General features: G+C 43.1%; 1 protein-coding gene across 1 annotated transcript in view; it reads left to right on the forward strand.

The window, feature by feature from the left end:
* snrka (SNF related kinase a) overlaps positions 1-25,495 on the forward strand; it is a 55,842-nt gene that overhangs the window by 19,391 nt on the left and 10,956 nt on the right. The window contains exons 3-4 of the mRNA XM_084556230.1: positions 8,425-8,566; positions 20,209-20,421. Of these exons, the coding sequence (XP_084412356.1) occupies positions 8,425-8,566; positions 20,209-20,421 (355 nt within the window). The remainder of the gene's footprint in view (positions 1-8,424; positions 8,567-20,208; positions 20,422-25,495) is intronic.

Here is a 25,495-nt window from a genome sequence, read left to right on the forward strand (position 1 = left end):
TTGATCTTTTTGTCTTTTCCAGGGACCCTGAGTTCATCTCCCTTTATTCTGAACGCACATAACACACAATGCCGTAGATGGAAATGTTTTCTTAGTAATGTTCCTTTACTTGCTTCTGTTGCATGTTTAGAACGTGCTGCTATAGGAAGTTTGCAGTATAGAAGGAGATGCTGAATGTCAAACACAAGAGTTGAGTGCTTTGTTTTGAAAGTGCCAGCAGAAGAAAACAAAGTGCAGTAATAGCTTTCCATTTGCTGACTAAGGCTTGCTAACTGGAGAGCAAGTTGTGATTTGAAACTTCTAACACTGGAAGGAAAATGTTCTTCAAGTTACGGAGGATCAGTTGTGTGATACGAGGAAGGGGCTGTCCGTAAGTCTTGTCACATGTGTCGACCTTCTACCTTTGCCTGCTTGCTCGGTGTTTTTTTCCGTGAAAGTAGCCAGATGATACTGATCCAAAAAAGTTCTATCTCACTTTAGTTTCTCTCACTCACCCACTTGTGTGTTCTTTCTTTCGGTTTCCTTTTTTAGACTTGTTGGGTAATAGGTAACATAAGTATTGCACACACTAATAACATTAAACACACAGCTAACTTTATAACTACAGCGCTGAACTTTCGTCTGCGAGTCATTAGACCAATGCTGTCCCTTCAACTTTGTAACAGCTTTACAACAAAGAAAGTCCACACCGGTGGGCATTTCAAGTTTGTCCTTCTTCTCAACACAGATTCTTTTTTATCTGGAACATCATAAATGTTTCTTGGACTCTTGCTGCGTTTCTTCTTCCTGAACACTTGTGCATCTGCTTTACATGCATAAAAGACTTGGTAGCTCTGTTTGTGACTGAGTTCATGCTGAAGAAACAGGTGGAGCAGGAGACCTCCTTCAGTCTAGCCTGAACAAGACCAAAGGAGCAGAGGGCAGAGTAGAAGGAGAAGGTGGGGACTATTCAGAGGCCTCTGTCCTTCACATAGTTTTGATATTTGAGCAGGTAAAGCGTTTAAATTAAACAATATTTACACATTCAGGCATCCAGCATGTTTCAGAGAACTTTTGCTCCAAGTATTATTCAATACAGAGTCATTTAAAATGTCCCCCTTTAAGGGATTAATAGGGAAAACAATCTGCACGGTAACCGTGGAAATTGCATGAGCTCCACAAGTAGCAGACACAAGCAACAGCAAGAATCGCTGTTAAATAACTTTAATGAAGGAGTGACTGCGACAGTACGCCTGTGGACTACGAAGCCAAGTCTCCTACATAGATTGAGGCGGAGCTGCAGTGTCTCCAGCAGACCTCCAGCTGTCATCCAGAGTGCCTTCTCCACTCTTTCTGCCTGTCAGTGACAGTGCCACTTAGGTTGACGTGATGAGGGCACATGTGTGTGAGGAGGCCTGAAGAGTGTCTGAGTGCTCTTCAGGTTGACAGCTGTGTGCATGTTGGTGACAGCCTTGCCCCTTAATGTGACCGCGGTGTCCAGAGTTGCACCTTTTTGCATACTGTGATCTTGGAGTAACAGATCCTTGAAAATTGTTTGTATCTGCCACAAAGTTGTCCTTTGTACCACTGATCTTGATTTAAAAAAGTGTTGTATACACTTTTATATTCATGGCCTGTTCAGACCTTGCATTAAGATCCGATCTGGTTAATCTGATTGCAAGTGGCCAGCGTAAAAGTCAGGCGTGAACAACCCCAGGATGCTTTGAGATCACATTTGAGAGATGCCCTGGAGGTGGCCTAGCCTGGTCGTTACCATCCTACGTACTTTCGCCCAAAATTTGATTTCGGTCTCGCACGTTAGTCTGGCCCAATGTAATAGGAATCTGTCTCTGTAATGGGCGGATGCTTATTTTGAGGTTTAAAATCATTGGAGTTCCCTTAACCAATCAGCAACGATTGGTAATGACGTATATTGTGCGCCGGAGTTCAGGCTCTTACGCTTACCACTTCCGCTTCCAGTTAAATAAATCAAACTTTTCCCAAAGCCAGTTGGAAGGAGAGCTACGACGTCCTTGCCATTTATAAAATTGACAAGACAAGCCTCTTGTTCTGGTTTTAATTCCGTGATGCTCTCGAGAGTTGAGACAACTTCGCGGATGGCTTCTAGCGTCTCCTTCTCCGTTGCCATTGTTGCTATGCTGTTGAACTACAAGCTTCGCTGGACTACAAGCAACTCGGCAGGCGAGTTCCGCGTCATCACTCAACTGTTCGCTGATTGGCGCGGTTACACGCGAACCGCGGAAGTGCAATTGGGCCAGACTCCGTGCGAGACTGAAATCAAATTTTGGGCGGAAACGTAGGATGGTAACGACCAGGCTAGAGGTGGCCTGGGTCGCATGTGTCCACATTCCTTTGGTAGTGTGAATGCACAATCCGTCCTGAGTTACATTAACGACCACGTACTCAACAGGCAGCGGAGTTTTGCCTCATTCGTTCAGGAAAAAACACACTGGTATTATAAATGATCACCTAAAAGGGGGAAAAAACACCATAAGTGATGTCCTTTCATTAGTAATGAGTGATGAGAGCCTTTTAAAATATTCTGTCCTTGTAGCTTTTTATTTAAATAATAAATATAATCAGTAATTAACAAATGAAAGTATTTAATATGAGTACAGAGTGTGTGATTTTTGTCATTAACGTTATCAGCATGGTGTGGTTAATTATTGATGTGTTAGGAGTTATTATTTCCTCAATCATATCCATTCCGGTATCCATGGTTGGAGTTATAATCTGAGTTTTGTGCAGCGCTTACTAACATCCAGGGCGGAGATCAATAAGTAAAAAGCTAACGTGTGCTCAAGTCATAGTCACAGCGCTGTTTGTGTTTCTGAAACAACAGTAGAGATCCATTAGAGACAACAGCTGTTATAATATTCTGCTGCGCCTCAGACCATGTCTGTGTTTATTTACATACAGAGCGCGAAACTGAGATCGGATCTGGACACGCATGTAAATCCCAGGTCTGAACACGCATACGTAAAGCTGGTCATTTGCGATCGGATCTTAATGCAAGTTCTGAACAGGCCCATAGATACAAATATATTTGAGGCTCCGGCTATCGGCAGCTGTGTTGTGCACATCTATCACTCATCTGCGTGAGGTTAGTGGAAATGTTTTTGTTTACTTCCTTGTCATTCTGATCTGCAGCAAGACAACAAACTGGCTGTACTCCGTAAATCCAATTATCATTTCTAAACAGTGTTTGAACAGAACTTCTCTCTTTGTCGTTCCTGCTCAGCAGCACAGTCGCCTGTTTTCTCAACTGCATAGCAGCAAATAAAAATTGCATAAAATCTCCGGATTTAGCCCGAGAGGCGACGTTAAAACCATTAGATAAACATTAACACAATATTTCATGATTGTGCTTTGAGTGTTGTTGTCAACTTTCTTTTAATAGCGACATGAAAGACGTCCGACTGAAAGTAATGCTAAATCCACTGTATTTCATAATGGGGTTCCTGTATTCTTTTGTTTTTCTTGTGTAATTCCCAGTGGATTCTAGTCTCACTTTCAAGTGTTTTGTGTTTTTCTTCACATTTAAAACACATGTCAGTACAATGTAAATCAAAACTTTCATTGACAAAATTAGTTTTGCATGTTTGCAGCATAAAACTATGAATTGAACTACTAATTCAGTGGTTATACCCCACAGATGAAAACAGATGTTCACAGAACGAATGGCATTTAGGGATCTTTTCGTAGCCAACACAAGTGCTGGGAGCCGTGTGGTATTTTCTGCTGCTTTTTCCTGTTTATACTTGTTTGCTATTTTTGAAAGTACAGCTCATGTTGCGACTGTGTTGAATTCTGGGTTCGTCCATTCACAATTATGACGTGAGCTGCTGTAACACTGGCGTTGCCTTCTTAAGTAGGGCTGGGTTTGAGAACGATCAGTTTTACGGATTCAAAGCGAGCCAATGTTGATTCATAGGATCCTTGGAATCATTTCTTTAAATATATGGCATTTATTTTATTTTTTGTTTGCATCCTCTCAGTAGAAATCTCCCTACGGTCTCGGCTAATCTTGTGTGAACACGCAACGAGATTAGTCCATGTGTGAGAACGAGCCAACTCCTAGAGCAAAAAAAAAAAAGCCATGTGCAAGATTGGACAGCTAGAGGTAAAATATGGTGGAAGCTGTCTTTTTCTAAAGGAATTACAAGAATTGGAATAAGGAATCAGGATTCAGACATGTAGCACAAACATTAGATTGTGGGAAATACTTCGTTTTGTGAACTCTATCAGACATGACGCAGACTTTGTATTGTATCTCTTCGCACCTGTTCTTCCTCTGAGCCATGCTTAGAAAAGTTCAGGGCTCCAGTGCTTCTGCTCTAGGAAATAACTCAATGATATCCCTTCCCTTCGTCTACCTGTTTATGCTTTGGAGTTTAAACAAAGTGAGTGAATGAAGATATCGTTTCAGCATAATCTTCCCCTGCTGCACAGTCGGTTTTCTTCTGACTTCAAACTTTCTAGGTGTTTATAGCATCTGCAGATGATTCAGCGGCGCTTCATTTGTCTTACTTTTTAAGAAGTGACATGCTTGATTATATTTGAGCGTCCTTTGCTACAGTTTCCATTGAAATAAAAGTATGATACTGCAGCAACACTGATTTCTGCTTCAGTGTATGATGATCTAGCCTCGCTCCATAGAAAAGGTAACACAAGATCTGCGTATGGAATAATTGACTGAGCTTTTACAAGGATGTGCTGTAGACTGTGCCGCACAAACATTTAGCGTAAAGTGAAAGCAAACTTTTATCTGCTCCTCTGCCTGTTATCAGCAATTGTGACAGTTTGAGACCGAGACCTGAACTCTTAACACGAGACGGAGAGACCACCCAGAATAATAGGGTTGCAATGAAGTCCAAAGCAAACAAAAGCAAACTTTAATTGCGCTGCTAAGAACCAGATCCTTTTTAGGTATTGATTTCTTTTGTGAGATTGCTGCAGCCGGGCGTCTAGGCATCTTGTGTCCGGTTAAAAAAAGACATAAGCTAATTCGCTGAGAGAGGGGAAACAAGAAGTGTACAACGTGATTCAAACTAAAATTTAACTCTTCATGAAATCGCTATTCATGCGTTATGCAACATCCAGGCCAGGGTGGGGTTTACCTTGGCCACATAGAGTTGGGCTCAATAAAATACCACTTAACAAACCTAAAAGTTTTCTTTCTTGGTAAAATCCTCTGGCCAGACAACCCTCTGGTTGTACCTGAAGCTTTTTTCTTTGCATCATCGTGGCTTTAATGCACTTGCACTCTGCTCAGGTGTCAAACTAAGGTTATCTGCATACTGTGAGGACATTTGGGCAGAAGATGAAGCAGAAGATGTTGCAGGGATTGAACGCTGCAAGTTGCAATTTAACCTGCTGAGAGAACTTAGCATCACATCTGGAAGAAGAAGGTCTTAAAGTTCAGTACATAAGTTACAGCAGTCATTGCTCTGGAAATATATTTTTGTCTACTTTACTTCCAGTGTAGTTTTTCCAGTACCTTGCATGGAAATGATGGCGAGGTAGCCCTTTAAGACAACACCCAAAGTCTATACCGAGCTGTCCAGCTGGAACATGGCGTCTGTGATTCATGTAAAAGTTCTACAGCTGCGATGTGTCCCGAGCTGAAGCGCCGCTGAATATAGACCCAGCCGCAGCCGGCATCTGTGAGAGAACAAAGCTCAGAGCCTGATCCTGGGTCTGTCAACAAATTGATTTGATGTAATTGGTACATTGAACTGACACCACACTGAGCTTACCTTTCTCTGCACCCGTGTCCTGTTAATATTTCAACATGTGAGGAGACATCAGCACAGACACGGGGGAAGAGTTGTTTTAGGTTTCTCAGATACTGCGGGTGTTGAGCTCAGTGATGCCTTTCATTGTCACGCTGTAACGTTGGCCGAAGACTTAATTGGTGCTTGTAACGTAGAGGTACATGATGTTTTATCGTCTTGTAATAATTAAATAGCCAATACATGATCTTAGACCAAAACAAACCATTTCAGCCACTGGATATGGATATAGATACAGGATATATTGGTCTCTGTTGTCCTGTAACGCCCTGGTTATTACGCTTTAGCAGTGGCTCGGTGTTATTATTCCGTTTCACTTTTGCCTATTCCCAGAACAAATGCCATCTGGAAGTGAGACAGAGAACAGGAATTTTAAATGCTATATCGTCTCCGTTTGTGCTCTCATAAGGCTGCCCGTAACTGCGGACCACTGTCTGCAGCTGCTTGCGTATGCTTGCTGTGTCCAGTGTTTGTATTACCTATTTCACTCCTGCTGAGTGAACATGGGTGAATGAAATCGGTATAAAACATGCCTCGGGGACACCGCTAATGTAGCAGAGGCTGTGACAGACAGGTGGACAGAGCCGCTGAGAACTGGAGCACAGCCAAGTGTAGGTCTGCAAACATGAGGCATGTTAGCCGTGTTGGTGGAGGCACAGGTGTGCCATTAGATTAAATTAAAATCCATACCAAACTGGTTAGACTACATGAGCTGTTTCTTCGAATGAGTGTTCTGAAAAACACCGGTCCAGCTAATTTTAGAATTATAATACAAAGGACTGCAGTGTCCGGCATTGCTAAAGCTAACCCAACAAAGAAGAGTGTAAAGGTAAGCCGATCTGAGTCCCGATCAGATCCTAAATAAACAAAATTTCCTCTCCTGGATGTACATTAATGGTTTTCTTATCATCCTAATTGTCTCCTAGATCATGTGTACCCTGTGCGGCTGTAGCATGTTCAGTTAATAACTCTGTCAAAGCTAATTTAGTGGCAACGGGGTAGCTTGTACCTTGACTCCAGAAAACCTGTGTTATCTTCTCCAGAAATGGGCTCGTCATCCAACGCCATAAACCCTGTAACTAAATTTGTGTTTGACTGATTTTCCAGAGCAAAGTACTGCCACACAGCCGGCATGTTTGGTTCCTCTTCTTCTCAGATTTTTTGGCAGCTTTGACGCTAGCCGACCACCGTTAAAACAGAAGATAAAGAAGACGTGGTTTTGGTTTATGGCTGTGCTTAGAGGTTATTGCCCGATGCCGACATCCCTAAAAATAAATTCTATTGATCCCATGTGGGGAAATTCTTCCTCTGCATGTGACTCATCCATTTCTTGGCAAGGAGCAGTTGGCTGCCACCTGTGCGCCACCCGGGCAGGGAGCAGTTTTGAGGGTTAGGTGTTTGCTCAGGGCGCTGCAGCCTCACCCAGACACAGGCGGGATGCTAACCTATGACCCCACGGTCCCGAAACTGCTTCTCTAACCGCTACTCACTGCATCCAAACTGAGCCTGGAAGTCAAAGCCTTTCATCATCATTTGAGAGGTCTTTATCAAGCTTTTCGGCAAGAAATGGAGGATTTTTTTTAGTGTCTGGCATTTTTCCTGTGCATCATTAGGCCTCCGTTCTGCCAACTCATTAAGTATTGAGAGCGTCAGAGCATTTGAGCTTAATTAGAACATTACTTAAAAATCCTCATCATGGTAATTACTTCAAAGTTGCCAATGCCTGAGTGAAGTAGCTTGAACGAATTTGCTCTGCCTCTCTGCTTAACTCTGAGCCTGGCATGGAAGTATTACACATTAGTTCAGCTCGTGTTTGTATGTGATTGTAGGGATGTTGATCCTGTATCTGTCTAAGGGAAAGAGTCTGTAGCGACGGGAAGGTCTTTACTGTCCCAGCTCAATGGTGGAGGCAGTTTCTCACCCTCCTGCTGTGGGTTCATTTAACACTGCTGGAGCCTGTGTGTGTGTGTTTGAATAAAGGTCCAGTGCTTCTGCAAGCTGACAGTTAGCTCTCCTTGGGTGCAGCTAGCAAGATATGCACACTTGAATAAACGCGCACACGCGAGCTGACTTGACATTCATTAGTGTTAGCACGAACACTTTTGCGTAACCTTATACACGAGAGCTTGTTTCGGATTTCAGTAAAGTGGACGTTTTGTGCACATGAGCCCTCGCGTACAGAAACGTGCATTTCACCTGCAGAGACGACAGGTTAAAATACCATGGAAGAAAGATGACGATGGGGAGGGGAGAAGACGGGAAGTTCTGATGGATTAGCGTTGCCTCGAAAGGCTTACGTTGCATAAATTAAATTTGAATTGCGTTGAACTTGGCTGTTCTGCTTTTTTCTTCCCTGAGCGTAAAAGACAGCTCGCATAATGACAGAGCTCATGTTGTACCTCCTGTTTATGTGACACATGCTTCTTATGTGACGTGTCCCTCTCTACAACGTGTTGCTCAAAGATTAATTAAGCAATTTAGTGATAGCTAAGTGTAATGGATCAAACTCTGCTATCCAATCAATTGATTTTTGGTCAGGCGCACCCATTATCATTACACCGTTTTGGATCTTTATCATGTATGCTGTGCTCAGATTGTGTCTCTCTGTCTCTCTCTCTCCCTGCCTCAGATATCTGGAGTCTCGGCGTGATCTTGTTCATGTTGGTATGTGGGCAGCCACCTTTCCAGGAAGCCAACGACAGCGAGACCCTCACCATGATCATGGACTGTAAATACACTGTACCGGCCCACGTCTCCAGCGCCTGCAAAGAGTGAGTCACGCTAAGACTACCAATAAGACTTAATTCCAATATACGGCTCGACCTCATGCCGCTTGATTTCTCGAGTGTTCCCCCGGCGCTGCCTGCTTTCCCATTCACCAACGAATCCGTCCATGGAACAGTTGCTGTAGACCACTTGTGCCTCTCCGTCTGTGTCTGACTTGTTGTTGACACACTGTACATGTGGTCTGGAGCACAGCCAGTCCCATTAAGCTGACATGGCCTGCAGCGGGAGGTATTGACCTGTAATGAAAGAGCTGTTAGGTTGCACCAGAGACCTGATCACGGTGCAGTTATGCCACACTGTGCAGCGCGTGCTACCGTGAAACCTTTTATTTTATTTTTGAATATCTCGTGACACAATCAGGTTATTTCACATTTATGGTCAAAATGAAACGGCCTATATTTTCAAAATGTCTCTCTAAAGGACTAATGAGTCATAGCTCATGAGAAAACAGCAATTTCCTGCAAAAATCATGTAATACACCTTCTCATCATCATTGGCTGGATGGAATCCCTGACTCACCATGTTGCAGTCAGTGTTTCAGGCAAACAAACAGCCTTCTGCTCATTTTTATTAAATGCCATAGCTAATTGTAGGACATATTTAGCCACATTACTGAGTCAAGCTCACAAAAAAAACACAATAGAGTGAAACAAGTGGGTTCGCCCACAGCTCAGTCTCTAAAAGTACAGAATGATCAGCCACATAGGAACATCATGTCTGTGGAACAACTGTAGGCTAAAACATATATATATCAACACCTGCTAGAACTTCTTGCAAGTCTAGTTTTTATAGGTCACTATGTGCATAAAACAATCTGCTTGCAACTTGTAAATTAACCAGAAAGCAGCGCTGCCATGCAAGCCATGAGCCATCACGATAAGCATCTGCTCCTCCTGCTCTCTGTTGAGTTATTTTCTTATAAACTACTGATGAGGACATGAAGACGACTCCCAAGCTCTGACCACCAGCAATAATCGGACTAAATTCCCTAAAATAATCCAAACACTCAGCGACAGTTGGAAGCAGAGGTTGCGCTAGACTTTTTCGTTGTCTGTCATTTTGACTGACAGGGTCATAAAAATCCCGTCATAACCCATTTTTACCCGTCACTTTAATTTTTTTAAAATGATAACAATGACATATTCAATAGCATTTAATTTTCACTCATTTTTAATTAATATTCAGTAGCGGTGGAAAAAAAAGATTTGGCTCATATAATCGGCCATTAAAGACGACTCAAGAATCATGAATCTAGACGTCTATTTAACCGGCTCAGTTGTCCTACCATGTTTGATTGATAATCAATAAACTGCACCATTCAAACATCTTACATCTCACTTGGCAGAGAAACAAAACATACTACCTGACTTGACCACTATCAAACTAAGACACTCACCAACTTAAGCACAATACGCAGAGAAACGAAACTTAACCGACTCATAACCGCTGCTCGTGGATTCCTGCTTAACCGAAAATCAGCAGCCACTCACTCGGCCGGCAGAGAAGTGAAACTTAACCAACTCTTACACTACTAATCAAGAGAGACAAGAGCCAATTAATATGCTCACTCGCCACCAAGTGGTCTGGGGTGGAATTGTAATCTGTCAAAATGACGGATGGCCTTCAGATTTTTCCGTCATCGTTTTAAAAAAATGGTCAATGACGGAAAATATTCGGTTGACGCGACCCCTGGTTGGAAGTGTGCAGCTTTGGGGATTTTGGCAGTTTTTGATGATTGGTTAAGGGCTCTTTTAGTGAACGTTGACATGCATCAACGTATTCCAAACAAATCAACACTGCTTGCCCACAAGAAAAGGCACCAAAAATAAAGGTCACACACTAATATTTTGTTGGACCACCTTTAGCTTTGATTACAGCACGCATTTGCTGTGTCATTGTTTGCGATAAGCTTCTGCAATGTCACCAGATTTATTTCCATCCAGTGTTGCATTCATTTTTCACCAAGATCTTGTATTGATGATGGGAGAGTCTGACCACTGCACAAAGCCTTCTCCAGCACATCCCAAAGATTCTCAGTGGGGTTAAGGTCTGGACTCTGTGGTGGCCAATCCATGTGTGAAAGTGATGTCTCATGCTCCCTGAACCACTCTTTCACAATCTGAGCCCAGTGAATCCTGGGGAATCCACGGCCACAGGATGTGTATTTCGACATGGTTTTTTAAGAAATGAGAAGCTACTCATTGCATCAGTTGGGGTTAAATAACTTGTTGCCAGCTGAAAGATAATCACCCATGCAGTAATTATCCAATAGGAGGCTCATACCTATTAGTTAGGTGTCGCTTAGTTGAATCCAGTTTTGTTTTTTGTTTTTTTGGGCCAGGCAGTGTATTTACGTAGTCAGCGTCATCAGTGACCTTGACGAGTCGTTGAGTCATGATCTGCAGTGTAGGATGGAAGCTCCTGGAACTCAGCAGTAGCTTCACTGATTCATTCCAGGCCCTGCAGATCAGTTTCCTGCAGTAGCTGGCAGAGATTAAAACCCTTAAAGCAGTTTGAGCAGCCCAGCTGCTGAGAACGGTTCAACAGCACATACAACAACACATGTTCCACCTTTTAAAATGAGCTCGACAGCTAATATATAGATTAGGTGTTGCATAATTAACCGTGTGTCAGTAGATCTGTTAATTTTGTTCTAATTAACTCTCTCAAGATACACCCAGGTGATTTTTGAAACAATCCACAAAATACTTGACTCAGAGTTTAATTATTGAGGCACCCGACCCTTTTGTATTCACTGCTGACTGCTTAGAGGTCATTATTTTCTCATTATTTATGTGTGTCTAACATCTCAGAGGAATTATCCCTGCATCGATTGTAAAAGACATTCACACACACGCCCTGTTCTTTAAAGGGATGGTTAATATCCTCATAGGGGAAACTCAACTGCACTTTAAATAAAGCCAACTGTCCCTTTGAAGTAGATCTGGTCTGACACACTCTGTGAGGTGAACAACTACAACCTCCCAAAAATAAAAAACCCCTTTGTTATTCCAGTTAGACAAGCACGCATGTCTGACTTGACACAATGGGTAATAAGTGGGTTTCATGGACGTGAGCGACGGCATCACTTTGCTCAACACGTTGCGAAGGCCAATTCTGTGTTTCCACACTCTCTCACCGCACAACAGAGTATTTTTAGACACAGGAAATAAATGCTTATCTCCGCTGAGTCAAAGGAGAGGGAGAGAGATCTGACTAGATTGAAAGTGCTAAGCTGAAGCAGCTGTGAGCAATCTGATGGGCTTTGATTTCAGGGCAGAAGAGCTTGTTTGTTGCATGCTCAGGCGTATATTTTTACCGTGGCACTCACTGGTGAATTATCCGTCCATGTCACAATTTTGGATTGCTAAACCGGCTTCGTTGTGCCTCTGGTGCTTCATCTTACCACGCTTCAGGGCAGACAGTTCTTTCAACGTTGCCCTTTAGCGACACTGTTGAGCGAAACCTAGGGATTTTCGGCCAAATGCCAGAGGAGGGAGATTATCATTAATTGCCAATGAGGCAGCTACAGAAAGTAAGAAATGAACCAAAATAAACTGCATACAGGTTGTAATGCAGGACTGTGGCATTGCGCGTCTTGACTAATAAGTGATGGAGTGGGTGGGGCAAATCTACGAAATACCTTAAAATACCATTTGCTGTGCGTCACTCCTCTGCTTTGTTTCCCACGTTTCCTGTCTCTCTGCACTGATTCCATTGAAGCAGGGGATGCAAAATGCTAAAAATATATATGGCTGATTTCCTCGGTGTGGCGGAGTGCTGTCCTTTCAAGTAACACTGGGGTTTCTTGTTAATTATGAAATATACATTTCGGCTCATGTTGCTGCCCACAGTCTTACTCACTGCATCCACTGCAACATTATACTTCCCGTTTCTTCTTGCATCTCTTCACTCAAGCATAGGCATGTCATCATTTTCCAAAAAAAGATTATGTAATAAACACATACACATACACATACACTCAGTTTATTCTCATTATAACTATGTTATTATGTGGGACAGCCTCTTGTGAGCCATGACTGATGATCTCCTTAATAATTATCTGCATCTTATATTTGAATTAAATTATTGAATTAAATTGTGAGTCTGATCTTCACATATATGATTATGATACGTCTTTACATTGTTTATGGTCCTACTCCATTCATCAACAAGCCAATATTGGCCAATACATTGGCCCTATCTATTTTCTCCTATGTCAAGAACCCCACTAAGGTTTGAGTCTATTTTTTAACTGTAATTTGTGCTGGTGTGCAAAAAAAAAAAAAGTCACCACCTGGATTTAACTAAGCAAATAGGTACAAGCCTCCTATTGGATAATTACTGCATGGGAGATTATCTTTCAGCTGGCAACAAGTTATTTAACCACAGCTGATGCAATGAGTAGTTTCTCATTTCTTACACAACCATGTTGAAAGACACATCCTGTGGTCGTGGAAAAGATGTTAGTCTGTTTGAGAAGGGTCAAATCACTGACACGCATCAAGCAGAGATTGTAGAAACTACTAAAATTGAGTTAAGAACTGTCTGACACATTATTAAAAACTGGAAGGATAATGGGGAACCATCGTCTTAGAGGAAGAAATGTGGTCGGAAAAAAGTCAATGTTTGGTGAAATCAAATCGAAGAAAAACAGTAGAACTCAAGGCTATGTTTAATGGTGAAAGTAAGAACATTTCCACGCGTACAATGTGAAGGGAACTCAAGGGATTGGGACTGAACAGCTGTGTAGCCTTAATAAAACCAGAAAAGTCTTCAGTTTGCTAGGGAGCACAAAGATTGGACTCTGGAGCAATGGAAGAAGGTCATGTGGTCTGATGAGTCCAGATTACCCTGTTCCAGAGTGATGGGGGGCATCAGGGTAAGAAGAGAGGCAGATGAAGTGATGCACCCATCATGCCTAGTGTCTACTGTACAAGCCTGTGGGGGCAGTGCTATGATCTGGGGTTGCTGCAGTTGCTCAGGTCTAGGTTCAGCAACATTATGTGTCCAAAGAATGAGGTCAGCTGACTTCCTGAATATACTGAATGACCAGGTTATTCCATCAATGGATTTTTTCTGGAATATTCCAAGATGACAATGTCAGGATTCATGGGGCTCAGATTGTGAAAGAGTGGTTCAGGGAGCATGAGACATCATTTTCACACATGGATTGGCCACCACAGAGTCCAGACCTTAACCCCATTGAGAATCTTTGGGATGTGAGAAGGCTTTGCGTGTGTGACCTGTTTTTTTTTTGGCCAGGTAGTGTATGTTTAATTAAGATGAGGCCTGGTTTAAACACAGAGGAACACGTGTTGGGTCGTCTGCTCTCTGTGGGACTTGTAAGTAATTGGGAGAGCAGACCGTTCCTGTCTTATGGTCGGAGGCCGTGAAATGGAGAATATGACAGACAGACATACCGAGACGTGGAGAAGGGGAGTCATCAATCCAGCACAGTGATGTGTGTGTCATAGGAGTAAAAATGGAGCGTTATTAGTGTTGGAGAGTGGGAAATAAAAAAACTTCCATTACTCGTGAAATTCCTGCTCAGACCAACATGGTTTTCTCTTTCACCTTCCCTCTCCGATCAGTTATTAGTGCTCCAGCTATAAAGCTGTTGATGGTATATCCAGACAGTATAATCTTTGACTCAGATCTTTGTTTGCATGGAAGTAGGCGCTATTTTAAAGTGGCAAAAACTAATATTATCTCGAGCAAAGTGCAAGTAGAGTCCATTGTTCGTCTTCCTTGAGTTTGTTGGCAAACACCCAGGTTCTAGCTATTTTTATATCTTCATACTGTTACTGTGGCATTTCTCAGTTCGTAGCAGGTGGAGTAATGCTTGATTTATGCTCGTGCGAAAAATCGTCTGCGTCGGTACGCAGAGAGTCTGCGTCGCCGCGAACCCCCTTCGCAGAGAGTCTGCGTCACTTGACGCGCACCTCCAAAAAATCCTGACTACGCGTCGAAACGACGCCGACAGCAGGGACATGCGACGCAGACCTCAAGGGCTGTGATTGGTCCGCTTTACGTCATTTCCGGTTCTCAGCTTTTCCGGTTCGTTCTGTATACAAGGGCGCCATTTTTAAAATTCTTGGAGCTGCACTTCGAGTTCAAGATGGACCACGAGAAGCATTTGTTCTTCAATATCGATCAGCTCCAGCTCCAAAAGTGTCCTCTCTCGCTCAGTCGCCATTGTTCACTGTGCTGTTCACTCTGCCGCAACCATAGAAAAAAGCCGGAACCGGAAATGAAACACTCCATGCACGAATTCAGGAGATTTCGCGACTCAGCGCCCCCTAGCGTTGTGGCTGTAAATTACCACGCACTGCAAAGAAACCGACGCACAAGCATAAATGCCAAGTGACGGCGATCATGTTCGCCGAAGCTTCGCAGACAAATCGGCGCAGAACCCTAAATCAAGCTTAAGTGTGGTTAAAAGTGGAGGTGAGTTGTTGACAGGTAGCTTAAGGCTGAGCTATTGAGAGTTAATTGCCTTTCAGTCAGTCAGCACCCACTGACAACACAGGAAGAAAAGAGAGATGATGAGATTCTGATTATTTTGAAGTTTGCTGGTGATACAGTTCCTGGTACATTTGATTCTTTTGGATCTGTTTTTGGTTTTACTGTGAGTCTCCACCCGGTGTGGAGTTCTCTTCTCTTCTCTTTTAGATTAACAATTCCCAGGATGTTCCCTGGTCGTGTTTTAGCCTGTCTGTGTGTGCCAGTTCCCCGGATCAACACAGTCCTCCAAATTTCTGTATTTTCACTCTGCTGCTTTTCTTTGTGTGGATGTGCGGATGCGTGCCTCTTTCTGCTCTCTATTCCCCGTCGACTCGCCAAAATGCATTTACACGCCTCAATTAATTAATTATTCACCAGCTCCCTTTTGCAATCCGTCACTCGTCCTCTTTTCCGAGCTTTGTTTTGTTTTTGTCACCCCATGATTTTAATTTCTAGGGATTAGACTCAAAGTAGTCTTATACGCCTGTCATCCCTCCCTGCCACAGCCACCGATTTTTGTCCGTCTCACAGAGCGACGTGTGGATGGTCGTCATGTGAACTGTGTCTTTGGGCCGCTGGTAACCAAACAGAGATTCAGACAGTTCCCTGCTGCTGATTTCCAGTTTAAATCTGGAAGGGCACTGAAAATATCGACGCTGATTTTTCCCTTTCCCTTTCACACTCTCACACTTTCTCTGGCTCGTGGGTTGGTGGCATCTCTCATGCACACCTCCCTCGGAGGATGTGGGGACTAGCTGTTGTACATTACTTTGAGTGTGTGTAACTGGTGGCAGGAGAAAATATAAGAGCAAGGCAGCGTTGTGTGACTGCAAGTACCATAAAGCCTGACTCTATAGATCCCGAGGGAGAGAGACAGATGGGACAAGACTATACAACCATTTGTAATCTAGAAGTCAGTGCTACTCCCACAAACTGTATAAGAGTTCAACGGGACATTCTTATTTCTTGTACTATAATATAATACAAGTGGGCTATCTGTTTTTACTAAGATGATGTCTGAGACACATTCTGCAAATAGATGCAGTTTTGCACTTAGTGGAAAACATTTTCAATAGTGAGCCACGCTCCGAAGCAGCAATATGTTTCTGCCAGTCATTCAGATTTCCGTACACTGTCTACTCTTTGTTATCACAACCCTACGCTACGTGCCGTGTTCTGTTTGCTTTGCATATTACATGTGTACTTCGAGTAGTTCGAGTAATAGACATAGGACAACATCAACAGAAGTTCTCATTGTTGCTTGTGTAGAAGGATAAAGGGATATTTACATAGAGCACAATTCATACACAGAATCATTTGCATGTCATTAAATTTCTTTCAATTAAGTGTTTTTGGTCCTGATCTGAGTCCAGTTTAATACTTGTATCAGAGACTTCAGTGAATGCCTGACAGGAACACATGGGCCTGTGAGTATTAATGTCAATAAACAGCAGCTCATGTCACCTGTTGGTAGTGACATTGGTTATTTTATCCAGTAAAAGTCCCAGCCTCTACTGGCTAAACATGCTAAGCTATCTCAACGTTTTGTACATTACTAATGTTAAAGAGAAAGAGTCCAGTGCAATGTTATTTTCTCTGGCATGTACACACTAATATCCCGAACAATAGAGCCAGCTGTCGTAATAACGATCAGCAATATGACTCTAGCTTTAGCGGACCAAGTTGAACAAAACAATGCACACACACACGCACGAAAGAAAGGATTATGTTTTGATCAGCTTTACTTTAGCCTATACCGAGTCCTTATAACTCAGATCAGCCTTAATACAAATACGTAGAAACGGCTCGGGTCTAGTGCTTAAAGATAAATTGCATTCTCGTTGTAATCAAGATATGTACTTGCGCAATAAAACCTCTCAAAAAGCCGCCTGAAACACAATGGTGGCACAAGTTCAGATTTTAAGAGATTTTAGGCCGACTAGACCGCTATGTGATAAAAGTCACGTCAACACCGACTAGTCGCTGATGACGTCTCTATGACAGAAAAACACAGTAGAGATTAATTCTTTGCAACGATGAAATCTATATTCATGACCTGAATACATATGCTGAGACCAGACAGCTCATGTGCTATATACTATGAGCTGCAGATATGTATAGCCTGTATAAAAACAGGCAGCACCTCAGCACCATCAATATCATTTAATAGTACTGTAAGATAGGATAGTGTAGCCGGGTTAAAAGCAGCGTCGACACGTCCCTGACATGACCTCCAGAAATTACCGCAGATTTCTTTCACAACAAATTGCACTGACCATTTCATTGATGCATAATCAAGAACGCTAGCCTGACGAGCCAGACCCACATTAAATGTAGGGTCTGGGCACTCTCCATAGACAGGGCTCAACCAGAGGGGTGGGATAAACGGTTGTCTTTCAGACTCCCTCTCCACGCAATAGGATAGCGCTACAATCAATCAGAGCAACGAAGAAGGTGACGTAGTCAGAGCGACGGAAAAGAGAGTTCCTTTCTCAGAGAAAAGCTTAACTTCAAGTCTTTCAGAGTGGCGGCCAAAGCCGATTCGAAAGAAAGTTGTTCGCTAGCAGCAGCCATCGCTCTGGTAGTTCTAGCAGGATGGGGAATTCACGCGTAATTCACGGAACTTATGGTCGCAGGTCAGTCGTCATCATGTTAAGCCCGCCCACCGACTCGTGATTGGCCCGGTCCATTTTGGATTTTTCGACATCTCAAGTCAACAGAGAGTAACTAGACTGCCCCTGGAAGCAAATGTAATTTGCTGCCGCTAGGGGCGCGTCTAGATTCTAGGCTACAAGAACGCATCTTAACGTACTGGTTAACATATGCATAAATCTGTGTGTGTGTGTGTGTGTATGGTTATTGAACCAGCTCAGCGGTGCGATGTTGGATATCAGTGTGCAGATAGTTGGGACAGTCTATCTCCCCACCACTGCTCCTACTACTACTACTCCTCCTGCTGCTGCTGCTGCTGCTGCTGCTGGTTGTAGTCCTCAGGGAGCCTGGCTAGCTCTGACTAATCCCCAGCATGACTGACAGACAGCAGAGGCACCGCTGTCCCCAGCCTGTTAGCCTGTATCTTCCATCTCCTTGGTCTGTTCACCCTTTCCCACAAACACACTTGAGGATTGGATAAAGAAGTTGGAAAAATGAATTTACTGATGCCTTCATGCATCCACAGATTAGATTTCTCAGCTTTAGTCCACACGTGTGAATGCGTGCATGCAGTTGTCATCAGCTCTATGGCAGTAAAGTAAAGGTTCATATAGTTGACATTCTCCTTCCATCCTCCATATTTATCCGTACAATACAGATGCCAAAGATGGCTCACATCTGGATAGGCAGTGCTCTTCCAGTGTTAATTTAAGTCCTCTCAGTCGGTTATATATCCCACCTAATCCTGTTAAACTGCTATCTCAGCTTTCAACTGTGTCATTTGTAAGCTGCAAGATGACCAGTTGTGGTTTGACATCCTGGAATGCGTCAAGCAAATCTCTCCGCCCGCTCCGCCGCTGTACATTATACACCATATATTCATCGCCTCCATCTGCTCTGCCTCGTCTTGCCGCGTGGCCAACTGAGCGGGTCGGACGGCACTGAGACGACGACGACGACGAGCTCTCGGTGAAAATGGTGGAAACAGTGCATAAAGGAAGCGTCCAGACAGGATGCAAATCTACAAAGGCTCATGCAAATGACTTTCATGGCTGTGAAAATGTGTTGACAGACATCTCTTTAATTTAGTATTCGCTAAGACAGATGGTGCACATGAAAGCAGCTGCTTACAAGTAAATGCACTGTTATAAAGTAAGACGGAGACGTTTACTCTAATCCTGCCTCGCTGTTGTTATTATTATTTGTAAAAACGTACAATTTGTTTCTCTAGCAAGATGATTAAAACTATATTAGAGGCTGCCTCCTTCAAAGAATAGCATCGTGTTCACAGTAGCATCCACAATGTAATTTCAGTATAAACTGTGTAGTAGCTGCTGTTAAACACCTGTACAGCTTGTTTCACGAATTATAATACTTTTTTTTTTTGTTATATTTTTTGATTGTTTGATGTTTTCATTGACACTTGACAAATTCATCGATGTATCTTAGTTCTGGAGGATCCAGAATATACATTAAATTAACGCATACCCTACAATTTGCTGCATCACCTCTTTCTAGACGTGAAGAAAGACTGTTAACTAAAAAGATGTCCAAGCGTTTCAGGCGTTGGGAGTGGCACAGCAGTCCTAACTCTGAGCTGTCAAGTCGCACCACTCGCGTATCAGTCGTTCTGACGACATTATCCTGATGGGTCTGTTCCCTCGGGCGGAAGGGGCAGGTGAGGAAGCAGGTGGAGTCCCCCCTAGCACCTGGGAAGCAGTCACCCAGTGCTATTAATGTACCAGCATGCAGATGGAGTATTCAAAGGCCAGCAACACCTATTTCTAAGTCACACATGTGATCTGCTCTCGCTCTGAATATAACATCTGAGTGGAGCTCATGACTCTCCAGGCAGGGCGAGTTCTGATTAATCATTAATCAAGCTATTGTACCAAATAAACCGCCACCAACTCAACCAACGTCCAGTTGTTCCTGATGGACATCCATTAATCACTCTTCATGTCCTCTTTCTCCAATTAATGGTGCTCCAACAACCTATTATCATTCAGTCTCCAGTCTCAAGGTGGTGAATCTTCTTGGGGACAGCTGTGTTGTAGATTGTTGGCAGATTATGTCTCAGTCCACCTCCTCTGTTCAGAGAAGGATTTTCCAGTTTGACATAGACGGCTTCCTATATTCCTCTTTCAAACCATCTGTCTTCTCTATATAAAATGTGGACATTGTTATCTTCAAAGGAGTTTCCTTTGTCCTTGAGGTGTAGGTGGACTGCTGAATCATTTCCTGATGAGCACTCTCGCCTGTGTTGAGCCAAGCGTTTGTGGCTGGGTTGTTTTCTACAAGTCTGCGTACTCCTCGCTTCACTGAGCAGCATAAACTACATTTCTCTGTTTTTGTCCGGGTGTTTTGTCTTTGGGGTGCCTCCGTTTGTTCTGACAAAAACAAAAATGCAGGCGTTTCTCTCTTCCTGTCCTCACTCTCCTCTCCTCTCCTCTCCTTGTTTCTTCAGCCTGATAGACCGAATGCTTCAGAGGGACCCCAAGCGGCGAGCTTCCCTGGAGGAGATTGAGAGCCACGCCTGGCTGCAGGGGGTCGACCCGTCCCCGGCCACCAAGTACAACACTCCTCTGGTGTCCCACAAGAACCTGTCGGAGGAGGAACACAACAGCATCATCCAGCGCATGGTGCTGGGAGACATTGCTGACCGGGAGGCCATAGTCGAGTAAGTTGCACTCATTTTGGTCTTTCGCTCTGATGCCTAAACTAGTATAGAGCTAGGCTAAGGCATGCGTATAATATACATTGAAACTCTGACTCACATCATACCCAGACAGCCAGGTTCATGCTGAAGGCAAGAAAAGGCTCAGGGTTTCACTGGCTGGAGTTTGCTGGAGTCTGAGGCCCAGATTAAAACCTCCTACACAACCCAGGACGTCTAGTTCATGTAATTGATTCATGAGTTTGAAGGCTTATCAAAAGCCATAAAACCACTCAGAGCTTTATTGGACATAACCAACAATCAGAAGGAGCTGACTTTAGTAGGACTGAACTTTGATTTCTTCTGATGTTTGGCTGTCGTTTCGTTTCGTCTTCGTTCCACCATGCATGCTTCAGTTTGTACTGACATATTAACAAGTAGTGAGTATAAGTATAGACTCAGTTCTGTTACAGACATTCTAGTTCTGTCTTCCACGTTTGGGAATGATAGAGATTTTCTTGTTGGGTGTGTTTGAAGTATGCAGTCCTGTTTGTGTTCAACTGGAAGGAGTACAACTCTCTTTTTCTTGGCTGTGCTTCAGTTTACAAGTAGGTGCTTGGGGGCAAATAAATTTTTAATTCAAAAGTGTTATGAATGAAGAGATGTTGTTATGGCAATACCAACGAAACCATAGCATCATTAGTGCTTATCAACGCCAACACAATAACACACAGCACTAAATCTCTGAACAAACTTCCTCGTAGTTCGGCTGTAAATTGTTTCCACGTAAACACCATCAACAGAAACAAGCAGAAGTATGCAACCACATCCATCAATAGCAGTTCCATTTTGTGCCTCCATAAAATGTGAATCAACCTGTTTTTTTTTTTTTTTGTTTCACTTTTCTGAGAGGGTGTTTTAAAACTGTGCAGACAACATTAACACAAAGCCTGGAGCTCTGCAGGCCTGAAGTGTCCGCTCTTCCCCCTGCAGCTACCAGAGGATCCTGCTGTGCTGCTTCATGCTGAGAAACAAGTTGCATGAGAAAGTATTAAAGGAATAAAAAAAAAAAAGGGTTGTTGATTTCTGAGCCACGATGTCAGGCTCACACTTTCAAAAGTCTTAAATTTCAGATATGATTATATAAAATTGGACAATTTCTTTCAGGTAAATCACTTTATAAAACTTTCTTTTTATTGAGTTATCGGTTCTTTCAAAGGACAAAAAATAAACAGAATATAAGCGAACAGACAAAGTTGACACAGGCCATTTGTTTGCGTAAATTGGTGTGATCAATCACATAGGCAACGAGTTACACATCAACAAACATGAAGTCCATTTTTCCCAGTATTTCGTGTACTGTTCCGCCCGTAATCTTAGAGAGTTGGTCAGTTTTTCCATGCATTGTATTTCATTTACAGTGGCGATCCAGTCCCAGATTTGTCTGCAGCCATTTCCGTGTGATGGCCTTCTTGCTCGCTGCCAAGAGTATTTTATAAAGATAATTGTCCTGGTCCATAAGTCCAACTGGGATTTTACCCAAATACAGTGTAAGAAAGGAAAAATCAATGTTTAGGCCAAAGATCGTCTGGATTTCTCCAGCAACTTCCTGCCAATATGGCTGAATGAGAGGGCAGGCCCAGAACACATGAAAGTGGTCTGCCATTGCCTGACCACATTGTCTCCAGCAGTGATCTTGTCCCTGGAAACCCTGCTGTTTGAATTTCAATTTAGGAGTCACAAAAAAATCTTATTATATTAACCTGACCTGCCCAAATAGTTCTCCAGTCATCCTCGGATATCTCCAGGCCGGACTCCCCCTCCCATTTTTGCTTAACCTGGAAAGTCGAGTAGTTCTTGGAATTTTGTAGTCTTTTATAAGTTTGTGATATTAAATGCTTACTGTCTTTAGCTCTATATGCATCGGTAAATATGCTAATCAGATTGGAATCCCTATTGTCTGTTTGTTTGATTTCCTTGTTGAAGTAGTCTCTCGCCTGAAAGTACCTGAACATGGGTAAATCACTTTAAAACACTGTCATGGGAAAGTAACAGCAAGTACAAAAAAATTATGTGAATGTGAATAACCCCCTACCCATCCCTAACAAACTGCCCCACGCAAACCATCAGAGAAAATAAAAAACAGATCATTGTTACTGTCACTGTTATGAGTTTGTGTTTGGTAGTTAAAAAGTAAACGCTCAGGGCTTATTTCCACAAGTATGTGACCTGACACAAAGTAAATAAACACCTGTAAAAAAAGGGTTAACGGAGACAGGGAGCCTCACTGAGGTGGAGTGTGGAAGTGTGTGGGAGAGTAGAGTTTCAACATGTTGGAAAACCCTTGCAAAGTGCATTTAATCTTTTCCAAATTTGCTGAAAATTAAGAACATCTCGGATCCAAATGGAGGAGGAGACGACTTCCAGCGAAGTCGTGTTAGGGTTCAGGAATGCTACAAGGTCTGCTTTAATCTTTGGGAGAGTTACTGCGACTGTTGATGCACCTGGCTCAAGAGAGACCTGGAGTACCTGCGATAGCGTTTTAAATACATCGGGCCGATAATTACAGAGAGATGGACACGACCAGAACATGTGGGACAGTGAAGCGGGGAGGGGCTGCTGGCTGGCGTCCGTCGCAAAATCTGTTTAATGTCCGAGTAAATCCAGGAGAGTTTAAGTTGGAGCTAGTTTTTACAACTTTATAAATCTCAACACACTTCATAGACGTTTATTACAACTACACACTAACTTCACTTCATGGTTTCGGGCATCTGCGAGTTCAGCACGAGTGGTTGTGTCTGTCCGCAGCTACTGAGCATGTGCCAGGAAATTCAACAGGACTTGTTTTTGTGCAGTACGTTTGTCACAATGCTCGCCCTCTGTTCCACATCCTTGGTCTGTTGTTTTTAAAGCTTCACGATCATCTTCTCATATCCGCGTGCCGTAGTGTGCGTGGAAGGCATCTGCTGCGTCGAGCCGTCTGGGAGGAAATACCTCGCAGTCTTTACAAGCTTTCCTTCCTGAGCCTGAGCATCGGTCTTTGATGGATCTGTTGTGTCACAGTGTGTGATGTTGTGTTACTACAGTTGCGCTTTATCCTGCACTGCTCCCTGCGCTCTCATGTCTTACACTCTTGTAAGCTGAAGAGTCATTCAGCAGAGACCAAGCTTGGCTGTCGCAGGCAAACGCTGTATGATTTAAGTCTTTTCATTGACTCACTCACTACATCTGCGGTGCTCGTCCCACTACAGCACAGGGAAGGCAAACAAAACACCTGAAAGAAAATACAGCTGAACGGCCGTTTCTCCCCTTGCTCTCATCTTGGGTGAAAACATTTAATCTTCCATTTTTATTCATTCATTCATTCATTCATTCATCTTCTGTACCCGCTTATTCCTGTTAAGGGTCGCGGGGGTCTGCTGGAGCCTATCCCAGCTGTCATCGGGCGAGAGGCAGGGGTACAGGGGACCCTGGACAGGTCTCCAGTCTATCGCAGGGCCAACACAGAGACACAGACAACCATTCACACTCACATGCACACCTACGGCCAATTTAGAATCACCAATTAACCTAATGAACATGTCTTTGGACGGTGGGAGGAAGCTGGAGTACCTGGAGAGAACCCACGCAGACACAGGGAGAACATGCAAACTCCACACAGAAAGGCCCAGCCGGCCCCATGGATTCGAACCCGGGACCTTCTCGCTGTGAGGCATCAGTGCTAACCACCTCGCCACTGTGCCGCCCTCCATTTTTATTTCACTTGCGTAATCATGTCTCATCATTTTTTTTGCAGTTTAAATTAAACGCTCTACATTAAATCCACTTTTGGATGAAACATGTTAGACTAACTCCTTGATACGTAGTAGAAGTAGTAGTATTTAGATTAGTTTACATTATTAGATAAACCATTAAGAAAGAGGGCTAATAAATAATGTGTTGCAGAATAGAAAAGTAAATAAAGAACCGAAACACTATGTCAATTGACTGTGACACAGCTTTTGTGATAATAATGAAGTTATCCTCTATTTCAGAGCTCAGATTGTGCTCTTTGGCTTTCATCAGCAATTTTTATTAGCATTTCTACAAAGCCTACCATTCCCAGTTCTTTCAGTTCTGTTCCATAAAGCCTGTGATTTGTCAGTCGGTAACAACTGAGTCAAACTGTCAGCAGCGCAGCCCATGTCACAGTAAAAGCATTGTCACACATGAACACACATCGAAGTAGATTTACCGGTTTATGTACGTTACACGTTGACACAGACCAGCGCCTCAGGCTAAGACTAAAGGCAGCACCTCCATCCACTAATAAACACGCCACTAGAAGCAGCAGCAGTGGCAGCGGCGGCTAGAGAAAACACACACAAACACAGCAGAGCGTGTGAAAGCTCTCACTTCTCGTGTGAATACAGCTGCTGGCAGCAGTCCTGAGCACTCGATTAGTTTCATTAATATGGCGAGATTAAGCTCTAATCCTAGCGGCTGCACGGGGCGTCTGAGAAATGTGATTTTTATTTTCAGATTTCACACGTCACGTCTGGGCCACTGAGGTCATAAGGTCATGTTTAGATATGTGATGACATGGTGGGCACATGTAATATGATGTAATAGTTTAATATAATGACTGTTAGGAGGAAAAAAATTATTTTATGTGAGTGATGTTTATTTTTTAAGTGTCAGGAGTATCGCAGTCACTAGTTTTTAGTAAAAGGTTTCCTCCTCGCCAGCCAAGTTTGTATAAAATTCAATAAAATTTTACTTAAATAGCATCAATAACAATGCAAATTGTCTCAAGATGCTTTACGAAACCCAGCCTGAAACCCTCAGAGCAAGCACTAAGGTGATTGTGTAGAGGATACATGTCAAACATACGGCCCGGGAGCCAAAAACGGCCCGCCAGAGGGTCTAATCTGGCCCGCAGCAGGATGAATTTGCGAATTGCAAAAAATTACATCTAAGACATTAACTGCAATTTTTCCAATAAAAGTAAATGCTAATCCTAGGGTTCACATAGATTTACTAAGAGTTGTGGACATAACACAACGCTGAGACCTAGAACTAAACAGAAATTGCATTTCTTTTTCTTAAGAAGTGTCCA

This window comes from Chelon labrosus (genome assembly GCF_963514085.1).
Source record: "Chelon labrosus genome assembly, chromosome: 12".
NCBI classification, from domain to species: Eukaryota; Metazoa; Chordata; class Actinopteri; order Mugiliformes; family Mugilidae; genus Chelon; species Chelon labrosus.